General features: G+C 35.8%; 2 protein-coding genes and 1 long non-coding RNA gene across 4 annotated transcripts; 2 read left to right on the plus strand and 1 right to left on the minus strand.

The window, feature by feature from the left end:
- Positions 1–1,287: 1,287 nt before the first annotated feature.
- Positions 1,288–8,977, minus strand: LOC108854956 (jacalin-related lectin 23). The gene is made up of 5 exons (XM_018628635.2): positions 8,833–8,977; positions 3,035–3,244; positions 2,509–2,964; positions 1,740–2,195; positions 1,288–1,643 (listed from the first exon to the last, which is right to left on the minus strand). Exons 2-5 carry the CDS (start codon positions 3,233–3,235, stop codon positions 1,389–1,391), a joined length of 1,368 nt encoding a protein of 455 aa, XP_018484137.1. The 5' UTR covers positions 3,236–3,244; positions 8,833–8,977; the 3' UTR covers positions 1,288–1,388.
- A 2,960-nt stretch (positions 8,978–11,937) lies between these two features.
- Positions 11,938–12,774, plus strand: LOC108851608 (uncharacterized). Its single transcript, XR_001949344.2, has 2 exons — positions 11,938–12,185; positions 12,324–12,774. It is a non-coding gene; the product is annotated as an uncharacterized LOC108851608 (long non-coding RNA).
- A 2,949-nt stretch (positions 12,775–15,723) lies between these two features.
- On the plus strand, positions 15,724–21,034 carry LOC108854561 (SAC3 family protein A). Of its 2 annotated transcripts, XM_018628158.2 has the most exons (14): positions 15,724–16,030; positions 16,160–16,233; positions 16,620–17,498; positions 17,665–18,084; positions 18,220–18,321; positions 18,493–18,590; positions 18,701–18,869; positions 18,944–19,411; positions 19,492–19,632; positions 19,722–19,781; positions 19,958–20,088; positions 20,278–20,411; positions 20,499–20,728; positions 20,852–21,034. In XM_018628158.2, the coding sequence occupies exons 2-14, from the start codon at positions 16,177–16,179 to the stop codon at positions 20,945–20,947; spliced, it is 2,985 nt and encodes a 994-aa protein (XP_018483660.2). In that variant the 5' UTR covers positions 15,724–16,030; positions 16,160–16,176; the 3' UTR covers positions 20,948–21,034. The 2 variants fall into 2 exon arrangements, with proteins under 2 accessions (XP_018483660.2, XP_018483661.2); XM_018628159.2 differs by lacking the exons at positions 15,724–16,030; positions 16,160–16,233 and having other exon boundaries at positions 16,690–17,007; positions 17,097–17,498.
- The last annotated feature ends 637 nt before the right edge of the window (positions 21,035–21,671 follow it).

Consider the following 21,671-nt stretch of genomic DNA (forward strand, 5'->3'; position numbering starts at 1 on the left):
GGTTGCGGAACTGGCTTGTCTACAAAGCGAACTTCATGAGTAGAGGGGTCAGTTTGAGGTCAGAGCATTCCTTTGACAAAAAGTCCCGAGGGTGGAGCTCTTACTAACAAATAAGAAAAAAACGTGCTACAAAGGGACACTAATCATAAAAGGGAAACAAAGTTTACAATCTGAACTAGATTATGACCCGCGCTTTGGAAGCGCGGAATATTTTACGATGAAATTTTTCACTAATAACTTAACAAATATTTTGGTAACTTTTAAAGAGTGTATTTAAAATATTTTTGCATTTAAATCAGTGTTTCTAAATTCAACCCAATTGTGATTATACCGGTTAATCCGGAGATCTGACAATTCAATTTAGGTTCTTAAAATATTCATATTAACAAAAATCACTAAAATCCGAGACTAACCGATTGAACTGATGGATGACCAATATGTAATCTAATTTGATTTAAATTGTAATAGTTTCATAATTTGTAATCTTATAATCCAAATTTTAAAGTTCATTATTTTGCAATTTATGAAATTATGATGTTTCTACAAAATTTTTAAGAGAAAATGATAGATATAAAATATTAAGATTAATTATTGTATTGTTTGGAAACATTGATAGTGGTATAAAAATATATTGTTTGGAAACATTGATAGTAGTATAAAGAAATAAGTATATTATTTGGAAACATGGATAGTAGTATAAAGAAAGGAACATTAGTGATTTAATGTATGTTTAACTATAAAGTATAAAAGTGTATTTAATTTAAAAACTTACAAAATAAATGTTAGGTCCAACAGAATGTTTCTGTTTTAATAAGATAGATAGATTTGTGAAATCATCAATTCAACTACTCATGAATTTTGAGGACTGTTAGTGTTAGAGGCTTAGAGCTAAGGATATATAGATAAACTTAACTACAAAGACATTTTAGATACATTCCAATTCCTAGTTGAGATAGGGTTACTACTTGCACATAATAATACTCTTGTATGTTTAAGGTTAATATTACAATAGAATTCCAAAAAAAAACTAATCTCAACGGTTCATTTCAAACAATATAATACATGATTTTGATAGATTTTTAGAAATTCAAGACTGAGTAAACGAAATTCTTTTATTTAATTTTCTTTCTAACTCATTGTAAAATATGTAAGTCTCCCTTAGATTGTTTTTTACCCCTGAAATATAAATTGTATAGCCTTAATTTGATCAAAAGATCATATATAGAGCTTCCTAATGAACTAAAAGTTCATATTTGTAAACATTTTCTCCCCAATAATCTTGCGGAACAGAAAAGAACCGATAGACTTTATTATTCAAAGTAAATACCATTAAAAGGACAATCTGATTAAAAGTTCATTCAGTATTATTCATACAATAGATGCATGTTTCACTTGGTAGGGGTGATGGGAACAACAGTAACTCCAACACTGTGAAGAACATCACTAGCTTGCCCATGGAACCCGACGATCTTGTGGCCTTTCTCCCCGAGTGAGAACTTCTCACCGGAATTCATTCCAAACGGAATTGAATCCCTTTTGTTTGTCTTGAACTTAAGAGAGATAATCACCGGTTCCTGCACTCCAAAGATCTTATCGTAGTAGCCTTCCAAAACCGTGAGGTATTCACCATCTTCTAACACAAACTGAAAGTGCTCAAAAATAACAAAGACATAAGTAACTGTAAACAATTTATGAAAGTAGTTGAAATAAAAGTTCTCTTGATTGATTATGGAAATGACCTCTTCAGCTCCGAGTATTGTCTTCTTCCCATGGTCATCTCCAGATACCAAGTTTGTCCCTTTAACGTACTCAAACTTAACAAAGGACACACCATCATTACCTTGTCCTACGTATATCTTCCTAACACCATCGTAGACACCATCATCCCATGCAACTCCTCCCTTTCCACCTACCGCTGGTAGTTTTGTGGCTGGAATCACAGGAACAGGAGTAGGAATAGGTGCAAAATAGGCTCCAACTGCATCAATAGCGTCGCCTTCTCTTCCATGGAATCCCACAAGTCTTCGATCCTTTTGTTTCAGGACAAACATTTTACCCGTCTTATACCCAAAGAAACTTGTTCTCCCCGCTGATGTTTCGAGCTTAAGCGACGTAAGGACCGTGTTGCGAAAGAAGCTTGTCTTATCATAAGTTGCTTCCACCGATTTGATGTATTCACCCGGGACAAGCACAATCTACAACATGCAAGAAAGAAAAATTAGGAGGGCTTTATCGCAAGAAATCAAAATCATATCATATGGGTATGATGATGATGTATCGGGATTGTCATGGCAAAATCGTATATATACTTAACCACATTATTTTTATTTTATGGTTTTTTGTGGCTAGTTCCAAAATAGTCAATATTTCGTTATTGTAAATAAAATTTCTACTAGCGAGTTTTTTTTCTGTTAATCCCTTATTTAATATAGTAATTATATAGCTTATATATCTAACAATACCTATGCATAACATTATTTTAAAATAATTGAACTACTAAGAAATTACCTCAAATTGTTTTTCTCCTTTCTTCCCATGGCAACGCGTCTCCAATTTCCCACCTTTCACGTACTCACACTCTAAATAAGTGATACGGCTATTATCTTGACCAATCCGCATGGTTTTAACACCATCGTAAAAACCATCATCCCAAACACGCCCCTCTGTACCACCTTGAGCTTCCAGCTTGTAAACAGGGGTCGGTGTAGTCAGAGAGTCCAGTGCAAAGTAAACTCCAATAGCGTCCAGAGCATTACCTGACCGTCCATGAAACCCTACGATCTTCTTACCTTGAGTTTCCTCAAAAATGAACTTTGTACCGAACAAGTTCGCACCAAAGGTTGGAGACGTTCTACCCTTCGACGTCTTGAAGACTAGGGACGTGATTACCTCGGTGGCACACAGAGCCACTGACTTGTAGCTTCCCTCCACCGCTTTGATGTGTTCATCAGGGTAAAGTTCAAACTGTATGGTTAAGATGTCATTTAATTTAAATGTCTAGTTTTGTTTATCACTAAAAAATGCAGTTGAGAACCTCTTTAGGTTGTTGATGTATTGTCCCATATTCACGTGTTATTACTGCACCGTCTACCTTCACGTACTCGAATTTGATGTAACTGATACGTGAGAGATCTTGCCCAACGTACACTTTTCTCACGCCTTCGAATACATCGTCGTCCCATTCACGTCCTCCTTCACCGCCGCAAATTGCCAACTTCTTGTACATCCTCGCCATTTTCAAGTCCTGTAAAATTATAAAATTACTAAATTAAGAAACCAGTAAAGTATATACATTCATGCTATTAGGAAATAGTATATTTCCATATTACTAGATTGATAATAATGTTAAAGCTTAGGATATATCCATATGTGTGTTAGGATATTTTCCATATAGTCGAGGGTTTATGACGGTTGTATCCGACTATATAAGTCTTGTATCTTCTTCATTGATCAATAACAGGAACATTCAAAGTCTTTTGTTCTTAGATTTACATGGTATCAGAGCGGACAAATCCTGCGATCTGAATTTTTCCTACATCAAAACAAGACTTTCCGAAGGTCGGAAATCATGGTCGAAGGAGACGATTCTCCTCTGTCCAAAAGTTCAACTACAGAACACCGAAGTGTTCAGCTCACAACACCATACTCTCTTCATGCTTCAGACAATCCCGGAGCATTAATAACGTCAGTGACGTTGACCGGAGAGAACTACAATGAATGGGCCAGCGAGATGACCAATGCACTTCGTGCAAAACGCAAACTTGGCTTCGTCGACGGCACCATTCCTAAACCAGCCGCAGGAGATCCAAACTTGGACTTATGGTTGTCCGTTAATTCTATGATTGTAGGATGGATTCGAACATCCATAGAGCCGCGCGTACGCTCCACTGTTACTTTTATTCAAGATTCAAACAAGCTTTGGGACATTCTTCAAAAACGTTTCTCGGTAGGAAACAGAGTTCGAGTTCATCACCTAAAGGAGCAGCTCGCCAGGTGCAAGCAAGATGGTCTATCTGTGATCGAATATTTTGGTCGCTTATCAAAGATGTGGGAAGAGCTCGACATGTATTCTCCACTCCCAAAGTGCACTTGTTCAGCTATCATCGAGTTTGAGAAAGCGAGGGAAGCAGAGAAAATTCATCAGCTTGTCATGGGTCTCGACGAAAGTCGTTTTGGTGGCTTGTGTCAGTCTATTATTTCCTCCGACTCAGAGCTTGACATCGGGGAAATCTATGCAAAAATAATACGTGAAGAACAGCGCCTCAATTCATCTAAAGAACGTGAAACACAACAGCTAGCAGTGGGTTTTGTCGCCAAGACAAACACTGAAACCGAACAGCAGGCTTCTCGTACGAGTTCTGGAGGCTCTGACAAGAGAGATCGCATCCCTACTTGCTCTCACTGTGGACGTCGCGGTCATGATAAAACAGGCTGCTGGAAGCTAATCGGTTTCCCTGACTGGTGGGAAGACAGAACACCAAACAGGGGCAACAATGGTGGAAACAGAGGAGCAAGCAGAGGAGGTCGTGGACGCGGAAGCAACTCGTCAGACAGACCAAGAAACACAGACTCTCGAGTTAACAACGCCCACGCAACGACTTCAAATTCTTCAAATTTTCCAGAATTTTCTCAGGAACAATGGCATGCTCTCACGCAGATGGTGAATGAGAGGGCACGTCCTACTAATGACAAACTTACTGGTAAGCAAAGACATGGTGATTTGATACTTGACACTGGAGCTTCTCATCACATGACAGGAGACATGTCGTTATTGGAGAATATTTTCAGTATCACACCGTGTCCGGTTGGGTTTGCAGATGGAAATAGAACATTCGCAACTCACATGGGTGTTTTTCCTTTATCGGATAAGATCACTCTCGAGAATGTTCTATTTGTCCCTAACCTCAATTGTTCTTTGATCTCGGTTTCAAAATTGCTAAGACAAACAAACTGTTTTGCTTTGCTAACCGACACTATATGTATCTTACAGGACCGTTTCACGAGAACGATGATTGGAGCTGGTGAAGAGCGAGATGGGGTATACTACTTTAAGGATGTTATGGCTGCAAGGGTTCATCGTATAACTGATCAAGTTGATAGCTCAGTGGATCGTTTTCGTTGGCACCAGAGGCTCGGGCACCCTTCTTTTACAGTTTTACAGTCTTTACCTATGTTTTCTTCGAATAAAACTGCAGACCCAAGTCCTTGTGACACTTGTTTTCGGGCAAAGCAGACTAGAGAAGTATTTTATGACAGTTTTAATAAAACCAACGAGTGTTTTGAGATGATTCATTGTGATGTTTGGGGGCCTTATCGCACACGTGCTTCCTGTGGAGCAGTTTACTTTCTTACCGTTGTGGATGACCATTCGAGAGCTGTATGGACATACCTTTTACTCGAAAAATCAGAGGTCAGGACAGTGTTGCAAAATTTTTGTGTTATGACCGAAAAACAATTCGGGAAAACTGTCAAAATAGTCCGTTCCGACAATGGGACAGAATTCACTTGCCTTGCTCGCTATTTCCGTGAGAATGGTATCCAACATCAAACGTCGTGTGTCAACACACCTCAGCAAAACGGACGTGTGGAAAGAAAACATAGACATATTCTTAATGTCTCTCGTGCACTTTTATTTCAAGGCAGTCTACCAGTGAAGTTTTGGGGTGAAGCAGTAATGACAGCGGCACATCTAATTAATCGTACTCCTACTAAACTTCTTAAAGGTCAGTCTCCTTATGAAGTCTTGTACGGTCGAAAGCCACAATATGATCAGCTTCGAGTCTTTGGGAGTCTATGCTACTCTCACTTTCGATCCAGAGATAAAGATAAGTTTGGTTCTAGGAGCCGCAAATGTGCATTCGTTGGATATCCATACGGTCAAAAAGGTTGGAAGCTCTTTGATTTAGATAAAGAACAATTCTTTATTGGTCGTGACGTGATCTTTTACGAAGACAAGTTTCCATTCGCTTCTTTGGAAGCTCCTAGCATTCCCCGATCAGTTGCTCCAACGTCTCCTCTGTTTTGCGATGAAGATTGGTTGATCGCACCAGTTAGCGTCTCCAACGACAGGGGGAGCACGGAGACGGTTGCGCAAAATACTGAGAATTCCACATCTTCGTCACTACCACCAACGGTTAGTCAGTTGCCTGTTGCTACGCCACAAACAGAAGTGGAGCTTCCATCTTCTCCACCACCTATTGTTGATTCGACTGCAGAAGCATCTAAGTCAATACCAGAAACAGAACTACTCGGTAGAGGACACAGATTACGAGCACCACCAGCTAAGCATCAAGACTATATTGGATATACTACTGTCTGCATCGAAGATACCCATCTCGCTCAGCATCTCGCTCATCATCTCGCTCTATCATCGTCCTCTGAAGCCGTCTCAGGTAAGACACCGTACCCTCTCGTAGAGTATATTACTGATGTACGTTTCTCACCTTCGCATCAAGTATTTCTCGCAGCCGTTGCTGCAGGAGCTGAACCTAAAAGTTTTTCTGAGGCCATGAAACATAAAGTATGGCGTAAAGCTGTAAGTGGTGAAGTTGATGCACTTGAGGAACAAGGTACATGGGATGTCACTGATCTTCCGCCCGGCAAAGTTGCCATCGCTTGTATGTGGGTTTTTAAAATCAAATATAATGCTGACGGTACGGTTGAGCGATACAAAGCTCGTCTTGTGGTTTGTGGGAATCGACAAGTTGAAGGAGAAGATTTTAATGAGACTTTTGCACCAGTCGTCAAGATGACAACGGTTCGTGGTTTACTTCGTTTAGCCGCAGCAAATAACTGGGAGATACATCAGATGGATGTTCATAATGCGTTCCTCCATGGAGATCTTGAGGAGGAGGTATACATGAGGTTCCCACCAGGTTTCAGTCACTCTGATCCAAAGAAAGTATGTCGTCTGCGCAAGTCATTATATGGTCTTCGTCAAGCACCTAGGTGATGGTTTGCAAAACTCTCTCAAGCTCTTATCAAGTTCGGTTTTGTCCAATCATACTCAGATTACTCTCTGTTTTCTTACTCACGAGATGGAATAGAAATCAGAGTTCTGGTGTATGTTGACGATTTGGTCATTGCGAGTAATAACACTGATAAGCTTGTCAAGTTTAAAGCTTATCTCGGAAAGTGTTTTCATATGAAAGATCTCGGCAAATTGAAGTATTTTCTTGGCATTGAAGTAGCACGCTCAGCAGATGTAATCTATATATCTCAACGAAAATATGTTCTTGATATTGTTGCTGAGACTGGACTGTTGGGTTCTAAACCAGTCTCGACTCCGATGGAACAGAATCACAAACTTGCTTCTGATAAAGGACCTCTACTATCAGATCCCACAAAATACAGGCGCTTGGTCGGCAGACTCGTTTATCTCTCTATCTCTCGGCCTGAGCTATGCTACTCCATACACATTCTTTCACAATTCATGCAGTCGCCTACGGAAGCTCATTGGGAAGGAGCTTTGAGAGTTGTTCGTTTTCTTAAAGGATCTCCTGGTCAAGGTATTCTTTTAAAAGCAGACCCTAATCTCGAATTGTCTGTCTACTGTGACGCAGATTGGTCGTCGTGTCCCTTATCTAGACGATCAATTAGTTCGTTCGTCGTGCTCCTTGGTGGCTCTCCTATTGCTTGGAGAACTAAGAAGCAAGACATGGTTTCTCTTTCTTCTGCCGAAGCAGAGTATAGATCGATGGCAGCAGCAGCAAAAGAAATGCGGTGGCTTGTTCAACTTGTGGCCGATCTCGGTGTTAAAGTCACCAAACCAGTTCCTTTTTACTGTGATAGTCAAGCGGCAATTCATATTGCATCCAATCCGGTCTTTCACGAAAGAACAAAACACATAGAAAGAGATTGTCATTTTGTTCGTGATGCCGCAAAAGCTGGTCTTATCTCCATGAGGCATGTTAGCACAAAGAATCAACTTGCCGATATTCTTACTAAAGCTCTTGGTCGTCCGCAGTTTGATCATCTTTTGTCCAAGTTGGGAGTTCAGAATCTTCACTCTCCAACTTGAAGGGGAGTATTAGGAAATAGTATATTTCCATATTACTAGATTGATAATAATGTTAAAGCTTAGGATATATCCATATGTGTGTTAGGATATTTTCCATATAGTCGAGGGTTTATGACGGTTGTATCCGACTATATAAGTCTTGTATCTTCTTCATTGATCAATAACAGAAACATTCAAAGTCTTTTGTTCTTAGATTTACACATGCATTATAATTTTTCCTAAGCTGGATCTGTGATTGGTAATACACTAATCCCATGATAACATTGTAGCCTATTCAAATATAGCAATAACAACTAAAGTGGCCCAAGAATCTCAGGGAGTTGGGTAACTATCTGTAGACTGTAGTGTGATAACGATATAGATCTAGCTAATATTGACGTACTGTATAAAAATCAATGACGGTAACAGTATGTTTTAATAAAAATCCAAAAATCAACGCGCGCACACATAAAACTGAGAATGATCCAGATACTTCTTATTTCTCACTTCTAGTCCAGGTATCCTACACTAGTTGCCAACACAGGACCCCCTGTGTACACTTCTCTTAAGACTTTTGTGAAACGATCTCTTAAAATAGTCAGTAATATTCACGTCTCGTAATGTAAATAAAAGTAAGACCATGTGAACGTTTATAAATTCTAAGTTATAGAAATAAAACAAAACTTCTAGCAGTTATTTGGAAATGTCTCATAAAACAACTTTTGGTTTCACAAATTCACGGATAAGGGAAAACCATAGGTAGGCTACAAAAGCTAGAAAAAATGTGAACATTTATGTCAAAAATAAAACAAAAAATGAGAGAAAGAGATAACCAGTCAGTTCTTGAGCTCTGTAAGGGTTTGAACGGTGTGATTGTGGTCGATCAAATGTGTGTATTTATTGACACTATTGGCCGGCAAGCTATAATGCGTTTTACTGTTTACATTTATTAACTTTTGTTTTGTATGCCACGTTGTTTTCAAGTGGTAACCAACAAATAGCTATACCCAACTCGTGTTTTTTTGGCAAACATTATACCTAACTCGTGTCTCACGAGGACTAACTCAATAGTTGATTTTGATAGGAGCCTATAACGGAGCCCAATCATTATGATACAACATTGTTACTCATAACTCTGATGGACCAAGTACATGAGAATTGGGATGAAGAAAACTAGTTTTGGCCCGTATTCAACATTGCAATCTACAAAATATATAAAGGATTCAGAACCATTACTTACCTGGCAAACATACTTAATCCGAGTGTTAGACATCTTTTAGCTACAAAGGAACAAATACTACAAGTCTCGCTTCTCTCTGGAAGATTAGGGCTACTTTATAGAAAAGAAAAATCTTCTTATAATTACCTCATCAGTTTCATATTAATTGTTGTTTTAATGAATATTTTAAATAATTTTTCTAATCAATCCTTATTATTTTGCAATCAAACAAAACAATGTATTAATTCATGTGCAAAAATCTTAATTATGAAATAGAGAAAGTATTTATTAATCCATAGAAGAACAAAAAACTCAAAAGAAGGGAAAGTTTTCAAAGTCATGTTCTATTCAAAAGTTCCAGATATTCAGAGAAAGCATACCTTCTATACACGAATTAATCTCAAGAACATATAATATAACATATATTATCATTTCTTCCTGAAATTTTGAGTTGATTTCTACTTTTCTGTATGTTTGATAAGATCCATATATATTTTGATCTAGTCAAAGTTTAAATGTTTACTAATTTTAGTAAGAAATCAGCGAATCGACGGTTGCTCATTTCAATATCAATTTCTTATATGGCAAGTTTCTCGACTAAATCTTTATGGGATATACCAGGCTACCAGCTATTACAGAACTGACTGATACTAGGTTTTGAAGCTCCTGAAGATGTAAATTTCCAACTTTTATTTTTATTTCTAATTGAACTATCAATTGCACACTCAAGTTTTCATCTTCATTCATCTAGCAGAACATAAAGGAACTTGTAGGAATAAAATAACAATGAAAGTAACGAAATAAGGAAAACACACACCAGCTTTATTAACAATTTTATTCAATCAATATAACTGGCTGGTTTGGTTTTGTTAAGATAATAGAAGGCCTTTTCACTTGGTGGTGGTGATGGGCACGACGGTGACTCCGATACTGTGAACAACATCACTAGCTTGTCCATAAAACCCGACAATCTTGTGGCCATTTTCACCGAGAGTGAACTTCTCACCGTAATTCAATTTAGACTCACCTGAGTCCCTTTTCTTTGTCTTGACTGCGTCGATATAACGAATGGCTCCGCGACTCTTATCATAGTAGCCTCCCAAGCTCAAGAGATATTCATCGTCCTCAAGAACTAACTGAACAAACTCAAGAGTAACAAAGAAAAAAAAAATATTTTAGCGAAGTATAATTTAAACAAGAAAAAATCTTGTTGTTTTAAAAAATGACATCTGAGGCTCCTGGTAATGTCTCCCCATGTTCATCTCCAGATACAACTTCGTAACATTGTCCTATATATATATCTTCTTGACACCGTCAAAAACACCATCATCCCATTTAACTCGATCCGTTGGAATCAAAGGAGAAGGAGCTTGAATAGGTGCAAAATATGCTCCTAGAGCATCAATAGCGTCCCCTTCTTTTCCATGGAATCCAACAAGTCGACAATCATTTTGCTCAAGAACAAACTTCTTACCCACTTTATACCCAAAGAACGATGTTCTCCCACTTGATGTTTTGAAGGTAAGCGACATGATGACGGTATTTTGAAAAAGTTTTGGCTTATCGTAAGTTACTTCCACCGAATTGATGTATTCATTCGGGCAATCAAGCACAAACTGGAACAAGAATCAAAACTTAAGAAAGTAAATATTTAAGTGATAAATCATCTGTCTCAAATTGATCGAGGCAGCTAGCAACTAAAGACATCAACATTGATTAGAAACCATGTGGGTTTCCTAAAAAATGAAAATACTAAAGACATCAACTTTCTTTTTTTACAGGAATTAAAAATTAACACATTAACTAAGTGAAACAAGGCATGTGAGTTTTTTTAATCAAAAGCCTATATAATCTCTACTCTTTTTCTTATGTTATGTTCATAACTTGGTTAGTATAAACCGGGCCTCGTGTCTGATGGTAAAGGAACCTCGGCTGAGGTACCCGCCATCACGAGTTCGAGTTCCGGTCACAGCGAATTTAACATGGTTTCCCGTTTCCGTTTGGCCTCCAGTATCTTTCTCGCCAGTTCCGGTTGAACGCGGTGGGATAGTCGGAAAAAAACTTGTTTAGTATAAGATTTATTTTTTTAAGGAAGTATAATTAGTTATGTAACTTATGTTATGTTCATAACTTGAGTCCCGATATAAAAAATGTACGCCATGTCACTTTTTTAAGTATCTCATGTCATTCGTACTAAGAAAAGCGGGTTCCAAGATTAGAGTCTAAACTCGTCTTCTTAAAAAAACTAAGAAAAAATTTCAGACGGTTGATCTAAACCATCTCCTATAATTTTTTTGTATCCATCTGTCATGTTATTGATTGGTGTTTTATTGGAGATCTAAACACCTCTACAATCAGTTCACTAGACCGAAAACCAAATATTATGCACATTAATTGATTTATCTAGAGTTAATTAGAAGTGTTTTTGCTAAAATTTGGAGTTAATTAGAAGTGTTACCACAAGATTTATTATCATAACCTTTAGTAGTTTGTCTAAACTTTATCAGTGATATTTAACCTAACATTTCATTTACTAGAAAATCTTATAAGATATTTAAGTTAATTGTATAATGTACATCAATTTTCTTCTATATTCATCATCTAAATCTAAATTATTAAAGGTGAAGTACAAAAAGAAATTAACCCTTATATTTGCACAAAAATTACAACGTTCCGCCACTATCTAAAGCACAGTCGTTTTATCACTCAATAACCCCCACTGCCTGATAAATTAACGTGTACTTGCTCGAAGAGTCTTCTCTCTCTTCTCTTCTGATAAAATTTCTCTGAGAGAATTACTTTTTATTTGTTTATAATTTTGATCAATAGATCGAATCTTTTGTTCGCTTGGACGATTATATATGTTTCGCAGTGGCGATTTTCCTCCGGTTTGTGGATATTAAACTTTTGTTTTAATCACCCTTCCTTTTCGAAAATCATCCTCCAAATCCCTTTCGATCTTAAAAGGTTTGATGGTTGTAGTCGGTTAAGCTCCGATCTTAATTATAATGGAAGACAATATTTGCTTCGTTATGATAAGAGCAGAGTTTTCCAGAGGGGATTAAGCTATGAGTTAATTGATTAAACTTTGTTTTTTTTGTTCAGAATCAGTAGTGTTGAAGCTTCCTTTATAAGTGAGAAGTGTTTCAACGAAGAGTCTGTAATAGGTTTACTAAAGTTTTCTCTTCGATTACCACCTCCGGCTATTTGGCTACCGGTGTTAAGGTCCTTTAACCATTGACGGTGAAATAGAGGAAAGAGCATGAAAGTGGTACTAAGATCTAAGGATGGTGGTTTCTCGCTTTTTCTTAACGATTCTCTCTTTGCCCACACTGCGAAATAACAGTCCGGCGAGATCTCCGGTGAAGCTTTCGGTGATGCACTCAACAACACATGAACAAGACGCGTGGACAAGAACAAACGCGTGCTTAGGTTTAGTTGTTGTTTTTGGGACTTTAAATATGGGCTTTCTGTAATGGATAAAAACTTTACCAAACCACTTCTGTTAAGCTTTGGCTTTGAGCCTTCAATGATACATGGTTGACAAAAATTAACGTGTACTTAACCCCTTAAATAACATGTTACAAAGCCGAGTGACCTAAAATCTCTTGGTTTGTTAACAAATATGCATTGAGTTAATTTGGTCTGCAGAAATCAAAACAAATGTGTTTCAATACAAAATATTCGGGAAAATTGCAAAAAAAACCTTGAGAGTAGTACCTACTGACACTTTAAACATTGAAGTTTTTCGACTAGCACTTTAAACTTTCAAAGTGGCATTGGTGTTATAAAAAACCTTTAACTTGGCTTACTTTTCCATCAAGTAAAAAACTGACCTGCTATACATGTAAAAATGATGATGTGTAGGTTTTTTTCGAAAATAATAACTCTTTAATTAATAAAATCAATAAAAATTAATTAAAAAATCAGATAACTAAATAAAAAATCGAGAAAATTAAATAAAAATTCAAAAAAGTATAACAAAATTCAAAAAATAAACAAAATTCTGAAAATTAAATAAAATTTCAAAAATAAGTAATATTAAATTAAAAATATAGAAAATTATATAAAAATTCAGAAGATTAATTATAAATTAAAGAAAAACACACAAAAAATGAAAATTTCATAATGCTTTTCTAAATTAGAAGATTATTTTTAAAAATATATATATTATCATTGACAATAACAATTTCAAACATACCACTGATGACGATGGTGATTTTTCACATAACCATTAACAGTGACGTTTTTGACGTCTCTCAAAAGATAATTTCCGACATCATCGTTAAAAATAAAGGTAGATACGTCTATAAAATTTTTTTTGACAACAATCTTCAAAACAATATCTACAGTTTTAAAAAACCTTCACATATCTACCGTTATAAATGATGGTTGTCGAAAATATAGTTATTGACATGTTTACCATCATTTTTAACGAAGATATCGGAAACTATCATTATGAATATGTCAAAACATCACTGTTAATGGTTATATGAGAAATCACCATCGTCACCAGTGATACGTTTGAAATTGTTATTGTCAACGATAATATATTTGTTTTCTTTAAAAATGATCTTCTAATTTTAAAAAGCATTATGAATTTTTCATTTTATTTTTTGTATTTTTTCTTTAATTTATAATTAATCTTCTGAATTTTTAATTTAATATTGCTTATTTTTGAAATTTTATTTAATTTTCTGAATTTTGTTATACTTTATTTAGTTATCTGATTTTTTAATTAATTTTCTGATTTTTATTTCATTTTTATTGATTTTATCAATTAAATAATTATTTTTCAAAAAAATATTATTTTTATATTTATTTCATTTTTATAATTAATCTTCTGAATTTTTATATAATTTTATATATATTTTAATTTAATATTACTTCTTTTTGAAATTTTATTTAATTTTCTGAATTTTGTTTATTTTTAAAAAATTTTTATACTTTTTTGAATTTTTATTTAATTTTCTCAATTTTTTATTTTGTTATCTGATTTTTTAATTAATTTTCTAATTTTTAATAATTTTATTAATTAAATAGTTATTATTTTCTAAAAAAACCTACACATCATCATTTTACCTGTATAGCAGGTCAGTTTTTTACTTGATGAAAAAGTAAGTCAAGTTTAAGGTTTTTTATAATACTAATGCCATTTTAAAGGTTTAAAGTGGTAGTCGAAAAACTTCAAGGTTTAAAATGTTAGTAGGTGCTACTCTCGAGGTTTTTTATACGATTTTTCCCAAAATATTCCCCGGTTATGTTATGATTCCGACTCAGTTTGGAGTTTGTATTTCACCCGAATTTTCAATATTTATTTCCAGTCATCTTCTCAATTTCATCAATAGTAACCATCTTCTTATATTTCTGATTTCGATCTATAAATTCATTTCTTACCTGCAACTATTTGACGTAAATTAGTTTCAAAAAAAAAAAAACTATTTGACGTAAATAATCAATACATATGAAACAGACAAAACTTTTCAGAAAAAGAACAGACAAACAAATAAAAAGATCTCAAAACCAAAACTTAGAATCTCACCGATCAACTAAAATATTTGAATGATAAAGAAATCTTTTTAGAGCAGAGAATGATAAAGTGATACGTTGAAATAACTGCCTAGGAGAATCGGTAGTGTCTTTATTATTGGACTCTTTGATAAAAATCAAAAGGCAGAAGAGGAAGATGAAAGACCTTTTGTTTGTAACACTGAAAATGACAGCTACAAAAAAGTTAGATACAGCTGTAAAACACATCATTTTCCAGAAAATAAAATTTGTTTGCCCGTCAAATTGGACTTGCACGATTTTTTAAATTATTTTGGGCTTTAATATTCTATCATAATTACCCATTTAGATTATTTTTATAATTAGGTAGGTTTTGGTACAATGGATTAATATAAAGCCCAAACAGAATGTATATATAATTAAAAATACTAAAACAATTAACTCATTTATCTAATATAATTTAAAATATAACATATTTCACAGTACTTATATATATTCTTACACATATATATTCGTAATAATAATATTTTTCTTACAAATGTATATTTTTCTAACCCATCTAAATATATAAGTTTATGATAAAAAATATATAGTAAGATATGTTTATCGTTAAGAACTAAAAATGTATATTCGACATATATAATAAATTAATATAACAAATAAAAATGTTTAAGCGAAAAAAATAAATGGTATATATTTTTATATGTTTACATTTTTCTAATCCATCAAGATATATATATACACACAAATGAATGACTAAAACAAAGATAATTTAAAAAAGTTAATACAGTTGATGCTTATAAACTATAAAATCATATTAAATATTAGTAAATGGTAAAATATATATTATTTGAAAAAAACTTAAACTATATAAATTCAAGAAAAAATCTATGCGGGCGTGCGGGTTTATTATTATTTTTACAAAACTGGCAAAATCAAAATTTCAGCAATAATTATTTTACCCTTTAAATAAAAGATACACTTCCAAATTTGTGGCAAAATAACCGACCCGACCCGACATAGCTAATCTATCGTTAAAAATTGATTTAATCATCGTCTCTCCGGCACAAAACATATTGGTTTCTTGTCTGCGAGATCCCTCGATTTTCTCCGTGTTCTTCTAATAATCTCCATAGATTTTAAATCTCTCTCTTTGTTGTGCTTTTTGTTTTTATAATTTTGTTTTCGTTTAAATCTCAAATTCATCTGCTCTATTATACTGTTCCAATTCGATTCTTCACCGGCGTGTTGTGTTATTCGAACGAAGAAGAAGAAGAAGAAGACGCAAATCGAGTCGTCACTGGGTACAAATCGTTGCCTGCTTTTCATAAATTAGGGTTTTCTTTTTTGTTTAATGCATGTATTGTATTGTATTGTATTGTATTGTATTGTATTGTGAGTTTGATTGAATTGGTGGGGGGGGATGATTGCAGGAGGTGTGTATGGTATAATGAATCAAGGAGGGAACATTCAGACCGTGGCTCCACTTGACCCTAACCCCATTGAGGTATGTATTATTACATCTTTTAAAAGCTTTTTTTTTTTCAATTAAAAACCATTCCTTTAATAATGTTGCTACCTGAATTGGATTTAGTACTCTTTAAAGCTTAATTGATCCTCTTTCTTTGAGGGTATTTAGTTTTCCATTGTAATGGTTAGGGCAAACTTTTAGCATCTCAGGTTGTAGATATAGTCATGAGTCTAAGATGAACTTTCTGTTTGTTGTTTATCTCTATGATTCTTTTCACTCTTAAGACTTTTTTTTTTTATTTAATTTGTTTCTTTCTGTGATAACTGAAGATTCACATCACAGTGCCATATGGCGGATAAGTATTAAGTCTTGCCAGTTGCCACTATTGACGCTTTTTTCTCTCTTCTAAATTTCATTCGCAGAAACGATATGGTGTTGAAGTAAGCCAAGTGCAGACATCTTCATATCAATACTCAACTGGGTCTGACGCTGCCTCGTGGACAACACATAGGGTAGATAATCAGGTTGTGCAGAATGGGAACTATTCAAACTCTAACTATTACCATCCACAGCCTCCAGTGCCTCCTGCCACAGGGAATGTGCAAGAGACAGCATCCTCATCGACGTCTGGGACTGTAAATGTGGGTCAAGATTACAGTGGATACACGCCATACCAGACCCCTTCCGACCCGCAAAACTACTCCAACTCGGGGTATACAAATCACTACAGTGGCTATCAACAACAACAACAACAACAGCAACCTAGCCAGTCATATCCTCAGCAGCCTGCAGGGGCGTATCAAAACACAGGTGCTCCTTATTCCTCATTTCAGAATCCAGGATCTTATGCTGGGACTGCAAGTTATTCTGCAACTTACTACAATCCTGCTGATTATCAGACTACTGGAGGAGGTTACCAAAGTACAAGCTATAGCAACCAAACAGCTGGAGGTTACCCAAGTGCAGATTACAGCAACCAGACTCCTACCACATCAAACCAGGGAAACTATACATCAAACCCTTATCAAAACTATACTCCTGACGCAGCTAACATTCATAGCTCCGCTGCTGCAGCCACACCACCTGTACATTATCAACAGAACTACCAACAGTGGCCAGGTTATTACAGTCAAACGGAAGTCCCATGTGCCCCGGGCACGGAAAAGTTGCCTGCCGCTAGTGCATTTAGTCAGAGCTTTCCAGTTACCAATGAAATGCCTGCTTCAAGTGGTCAGCCTGCTCCGTCTTATGCCCAACCTTGGAGGCAGGAAACTGACTCATCCCAGCCACCATCTCAGCAGGTTCAGATTTATTTTCAAAAGGGAGTATAACAAATTTGTGTTCTTAAGCTTATTTTGAGTGAATTAGAAATCTAATGTTCATATTGATTTAGACATAATCACGGATTGCTTTCTTTCACTGTTTTTTTTATTAGAATACTAAGTAGTCATTTTCTTATGCTCTCAGCCTGCTGCAGCGGTTAGTGCCTCTAATGATGCTTATTGGATGCATCAAACACCAAATCAGCAAGCTTATTATCCTGTTCCTCCACAAAATCATTACCAGAGTCCTCTGGAGACGAAACCTTTTTACGAGACCCCTATTCAGGGTCATCAGAGAGCTACATATCCTCAAGAACTAAACTCCCAGTCTTCCATTCATCAGGCACCTTTAACCTATCGCCAACCTACTCAGACTACGCCGTCAGTGGATACTCAAAGGGTAAGCAAAATACAGATTCCAACTAACCCTAGAATTGCTTCAAACTTGCCATCAGGTTATACCAAAATGGACAAAGGTAGATCACCAGCCGGTGCAACCCAAACACCTGCGTATGTTAGTGTTTCAATGTCAAATCCGAAAGGTCATACCACTGCTATGCCTGAGGTAAGGCTCCTTTTTCAATTCTTGAACTTTGATTACCTAGCAAGTAAAGTAGATATTAAATGTTGGCCACTGTTAGTTGGTATATTGAGTAAATTTTCTCTTTTATAACCAACATTTTGAAACAAATAATTGTAGCCTGGAACCTTCCCAAAATCGCTCTGTGGGTTTGTCGAGAGGGCTTTTGCACGCTGCAAAGACGATAAAGAAAAGGCATCTTGCCAGGCTTCCCTGAAGAAGGTAAATGTTAGTAGGAATTTTAGCATGATCTCTAGTCACACTCACTGTGCTCATCTTAATGCTAATTCTATATTTGAATGAACAAGAAGAGATCAATTTGCACTTATTAGAATACTATGTTAATTTTAGGTTGCTTTGCATGCTGATACTTTTTTTTTTTTGTATTTCTAGATCATCACCGAAGCTACAAATGATGGTACTATTAATACTCGGGATTGGGATACTGAGCCTCTCTCAACTGTCCTGAACACAGATGTGACTAACACCGAGTATGGCCCTGCTTTCCTTCCTTACCTCCAGATCTTTGTTCTTCTTTATTATATGTTTGGAACATTTTCTCCATATGATTTGCTATTAAACTTTACACGCTTTGCTGCAGGCCGAGCTCCGCTCCTATATCTTCGTTACAAAATAAGAGCCCAACAAGACGACCCAAAAGTAGATGGGAGCCGTTAGTGGAATCAAAACCATTTGTCAAGTCAGCCCCAACTTTCACCACTGGTGTTAAGTTTGGAGGTTGGAATCACCAAAATGAAAATAACAAAAAGGTTTAACATTCTTTCCCTTATTATTTGTTAGAGGCATTCTCTGAATGGTTCTGATAATTTTTTTTCTTTTGCAGAGCTCTGATAGTTTTCAAAAGGTGGATGCTGTCACTGGCTCAAAGCCCTCTTACTATGCCCAAGATTCTGCGAAAAAGATTTTCCAGCGGCCTGTGAAGCGACAGCGTTTTTCTAGTGGTTCATCTACTGCCAATGATAATGATTCATCTAGTGATAGTGAGAAGGATCTCACGCCTTACTATTCCAGCGCAATGTCGCTTGCTAGTTCTGCCGACGAAAAGAAGCGGCGTGATAGCCGTTCCAAGCGTTTTGAGAAAGTTCAAGGGCACAGCCGAGGGAATGATATTCCTAAACCTAAAATTTCAAATTTTAGAAGGGGCACTGCACTGAGACTTGGCCAAGATCTTGATGAAAGTGGCAGCAGAGCTGTGGAAGACATGGACTGGGATGCACTGACCGTTAAAGGAACTTGCCAGGAAATTGAGAAACGTTATCTCCGTCTTACTTCCGCACCTGAACCTTCAACCGTAATTATCACCTTCTTATACTTAGTAATCTTTTTGACACAATGACTGACATTTTTAATTGACTTATTTGTGCTTTGCAGGTAAGACCAGAGGATGTGCTGGAGAAAGCTCTGTTAATGGTCCAGGATTCTCCAAAGAATTATCTTTATAAATGTGATCAGCTAAAATCTATTCGCCAAGACCTCACGGTACAGCGGATACACAATCATCTAACAGCGAAGGTATATATTATTGAGTTCTAAATGGTGCTCAGTGCTCTTGCACGTAATGAGCATGTTTATAATGTTTCCATGCTGAATGTCTATTTCAGGTTTATGAAACACATGCTAGATTTGCTTTGGAAGCTGGGGATTTAACTGAGTATAATCAGGTTAGTACGCTAGCATAGATTGTCCATCTTGCAAAATTGTAATCAATCATTCAGAGTTCTAACCACTGCTAGAATCAAGCCTTGTAGGATACATCTATTGTATATTCCTGAGGAGACTTAACATAACTCTCACGGTAATTGTAGTCTTACTGAATTGGTTTTTGTTGTTGTTACAGTGCCTGTCACAGTTGAAAATCCTTTATGCCGAAGGTATAGAAGGATGCACTCTGGAATTTGCTGCGTACAGTCTGCTCTATATTACCTTACACTCAAACAACAACCGAGAACTGCTATCATCTATGTCCAGGTTAGTGCTTTTAAATTTCCTATTATGGTCTATGTTTAAAGCATAGACACTTCACAAGAAACTTTGATAAACTGGATAGTTATGCTTTTTTTTACATCTCTACCTACCAATGTGAAGAGGTTACTCCTTTTAATTGGGTTTGTATGCATGAGATTGAGTAATTATGTGATATGTGATTTTGTTTTGTAGGTTATCCAAAGAAGCTAAGAAGGATGAAGCAGTTAGACATGCTCTCTCAGTTCGTGCAGCTGTTACATCAGGAAATTATGTTATGTTCTTCAGACTTTACAAGACTGCGCCAAACATGAACAGTTGCCTCATGGGTAAGGGGGACATCACTTATAAAAAAAAACTCTCAAAAATGTTTGAACAGTTGGATAGATATGAATAAATTTATGTTTTGTTTGCAGATCTCTATGTGGAGAAAATGCGTTATAAGGCTGTGACTTTTATGTCACGGAGTTGTCGTCCTACAATCCCGGTCTCATACTTAGCCCAAGTGTTGGGCTTTGCTGGTACTTCAAGCGAAGGGGCTGGTGAAAAGGAGATTGATGGTATGGAGGAGTGCTCTGAATGGCTAAAAGCCCATGGTGCTAGCCTCATAGCTGACAGTAACGGAGATATGGTTCTTGATACCAAGGTGAGTCTTCTCTTGAATTTGCCATAATGTTGTGTTGTAACATGATGTTCACTCTATAATTCAAAGCCTTCATTATTCTGAAGATATGGATGAGGACTGAGCTTGTGTTTTTTCCTTGTGCAGGCGTCATCAACGAGTCTCTTCATGCCAGAACCTGAAGATGCAGTTGCTCATGGAGATCGATATCTAGATGTCAATGATTTCTTTACGCGTACATGATGAAAAAAAAAAAAGTTAATATTTGTTGTGTAGTCTGATGGGGAGAAAAAGGAAACTAATATATATACCAAATTGAAGTTCATTACATCTTTTGAGACCAACGAAGATGATTGAAGCATCTCTCAACATGGTCATCTTTTGCCAAACATAACTCAGGCTTTAGGAGCTAGAATTGAGATATAATTTTGGGGCGTCAAACAAGGACTATATAATTAACTTTAGTTCGGTGATTTATGTACTCGCCTTTAATTTAATGGTTATGAGTTTGATTTTTTCTCTTTTTTTTTTGTTTTCTTATTATAAAATAAATAGCAATATAAAGTTTTCTTTCCTTTAAAGATTTAAACAATTTACATATATTTTCTAACAGGATCATAAATGTTATACTAAATATATGTAAAATAAACCTTTTAATTAAGCAAAACATTAGGTATGTTTTTTTTTGCCATTTTTCTGTTTTTAATTTATTTTTTAAATATACATGTAAACAAAAAATACTGTAACAATGAATTTAAATTATCTGTTGGTCATATTTTACATGAAAAAATTATTTTCAGAGATACATTTTGACTTTGCAATAACATAATAAGGCACTTTGCACTTACCACACACATTTTACCTGTTGAATGTCCATACTACTCTGTGCTATCAACATCTCTCTCGTTACCATTTTTTTGGTCAAATTCTCTCGTTACCTTTTGTTCCTAAACTGAATCTGTTTTTA

This window comes from Raphanus sativus, chromosome 4, assembly GCF_000801105.2.
Source record: "Raphanus sativus cultivar WK10039 chromosome 4, ASM80110v3, whole genome shotgun sequence".
Taxonomy (NCBI): domain Eukaryota; kingdom Viridiplantae; phylum Streptophyta; class Magnoliopsida; order Brassicales; family Brassicaceae; genus Raphanus; species Raphanus sativus.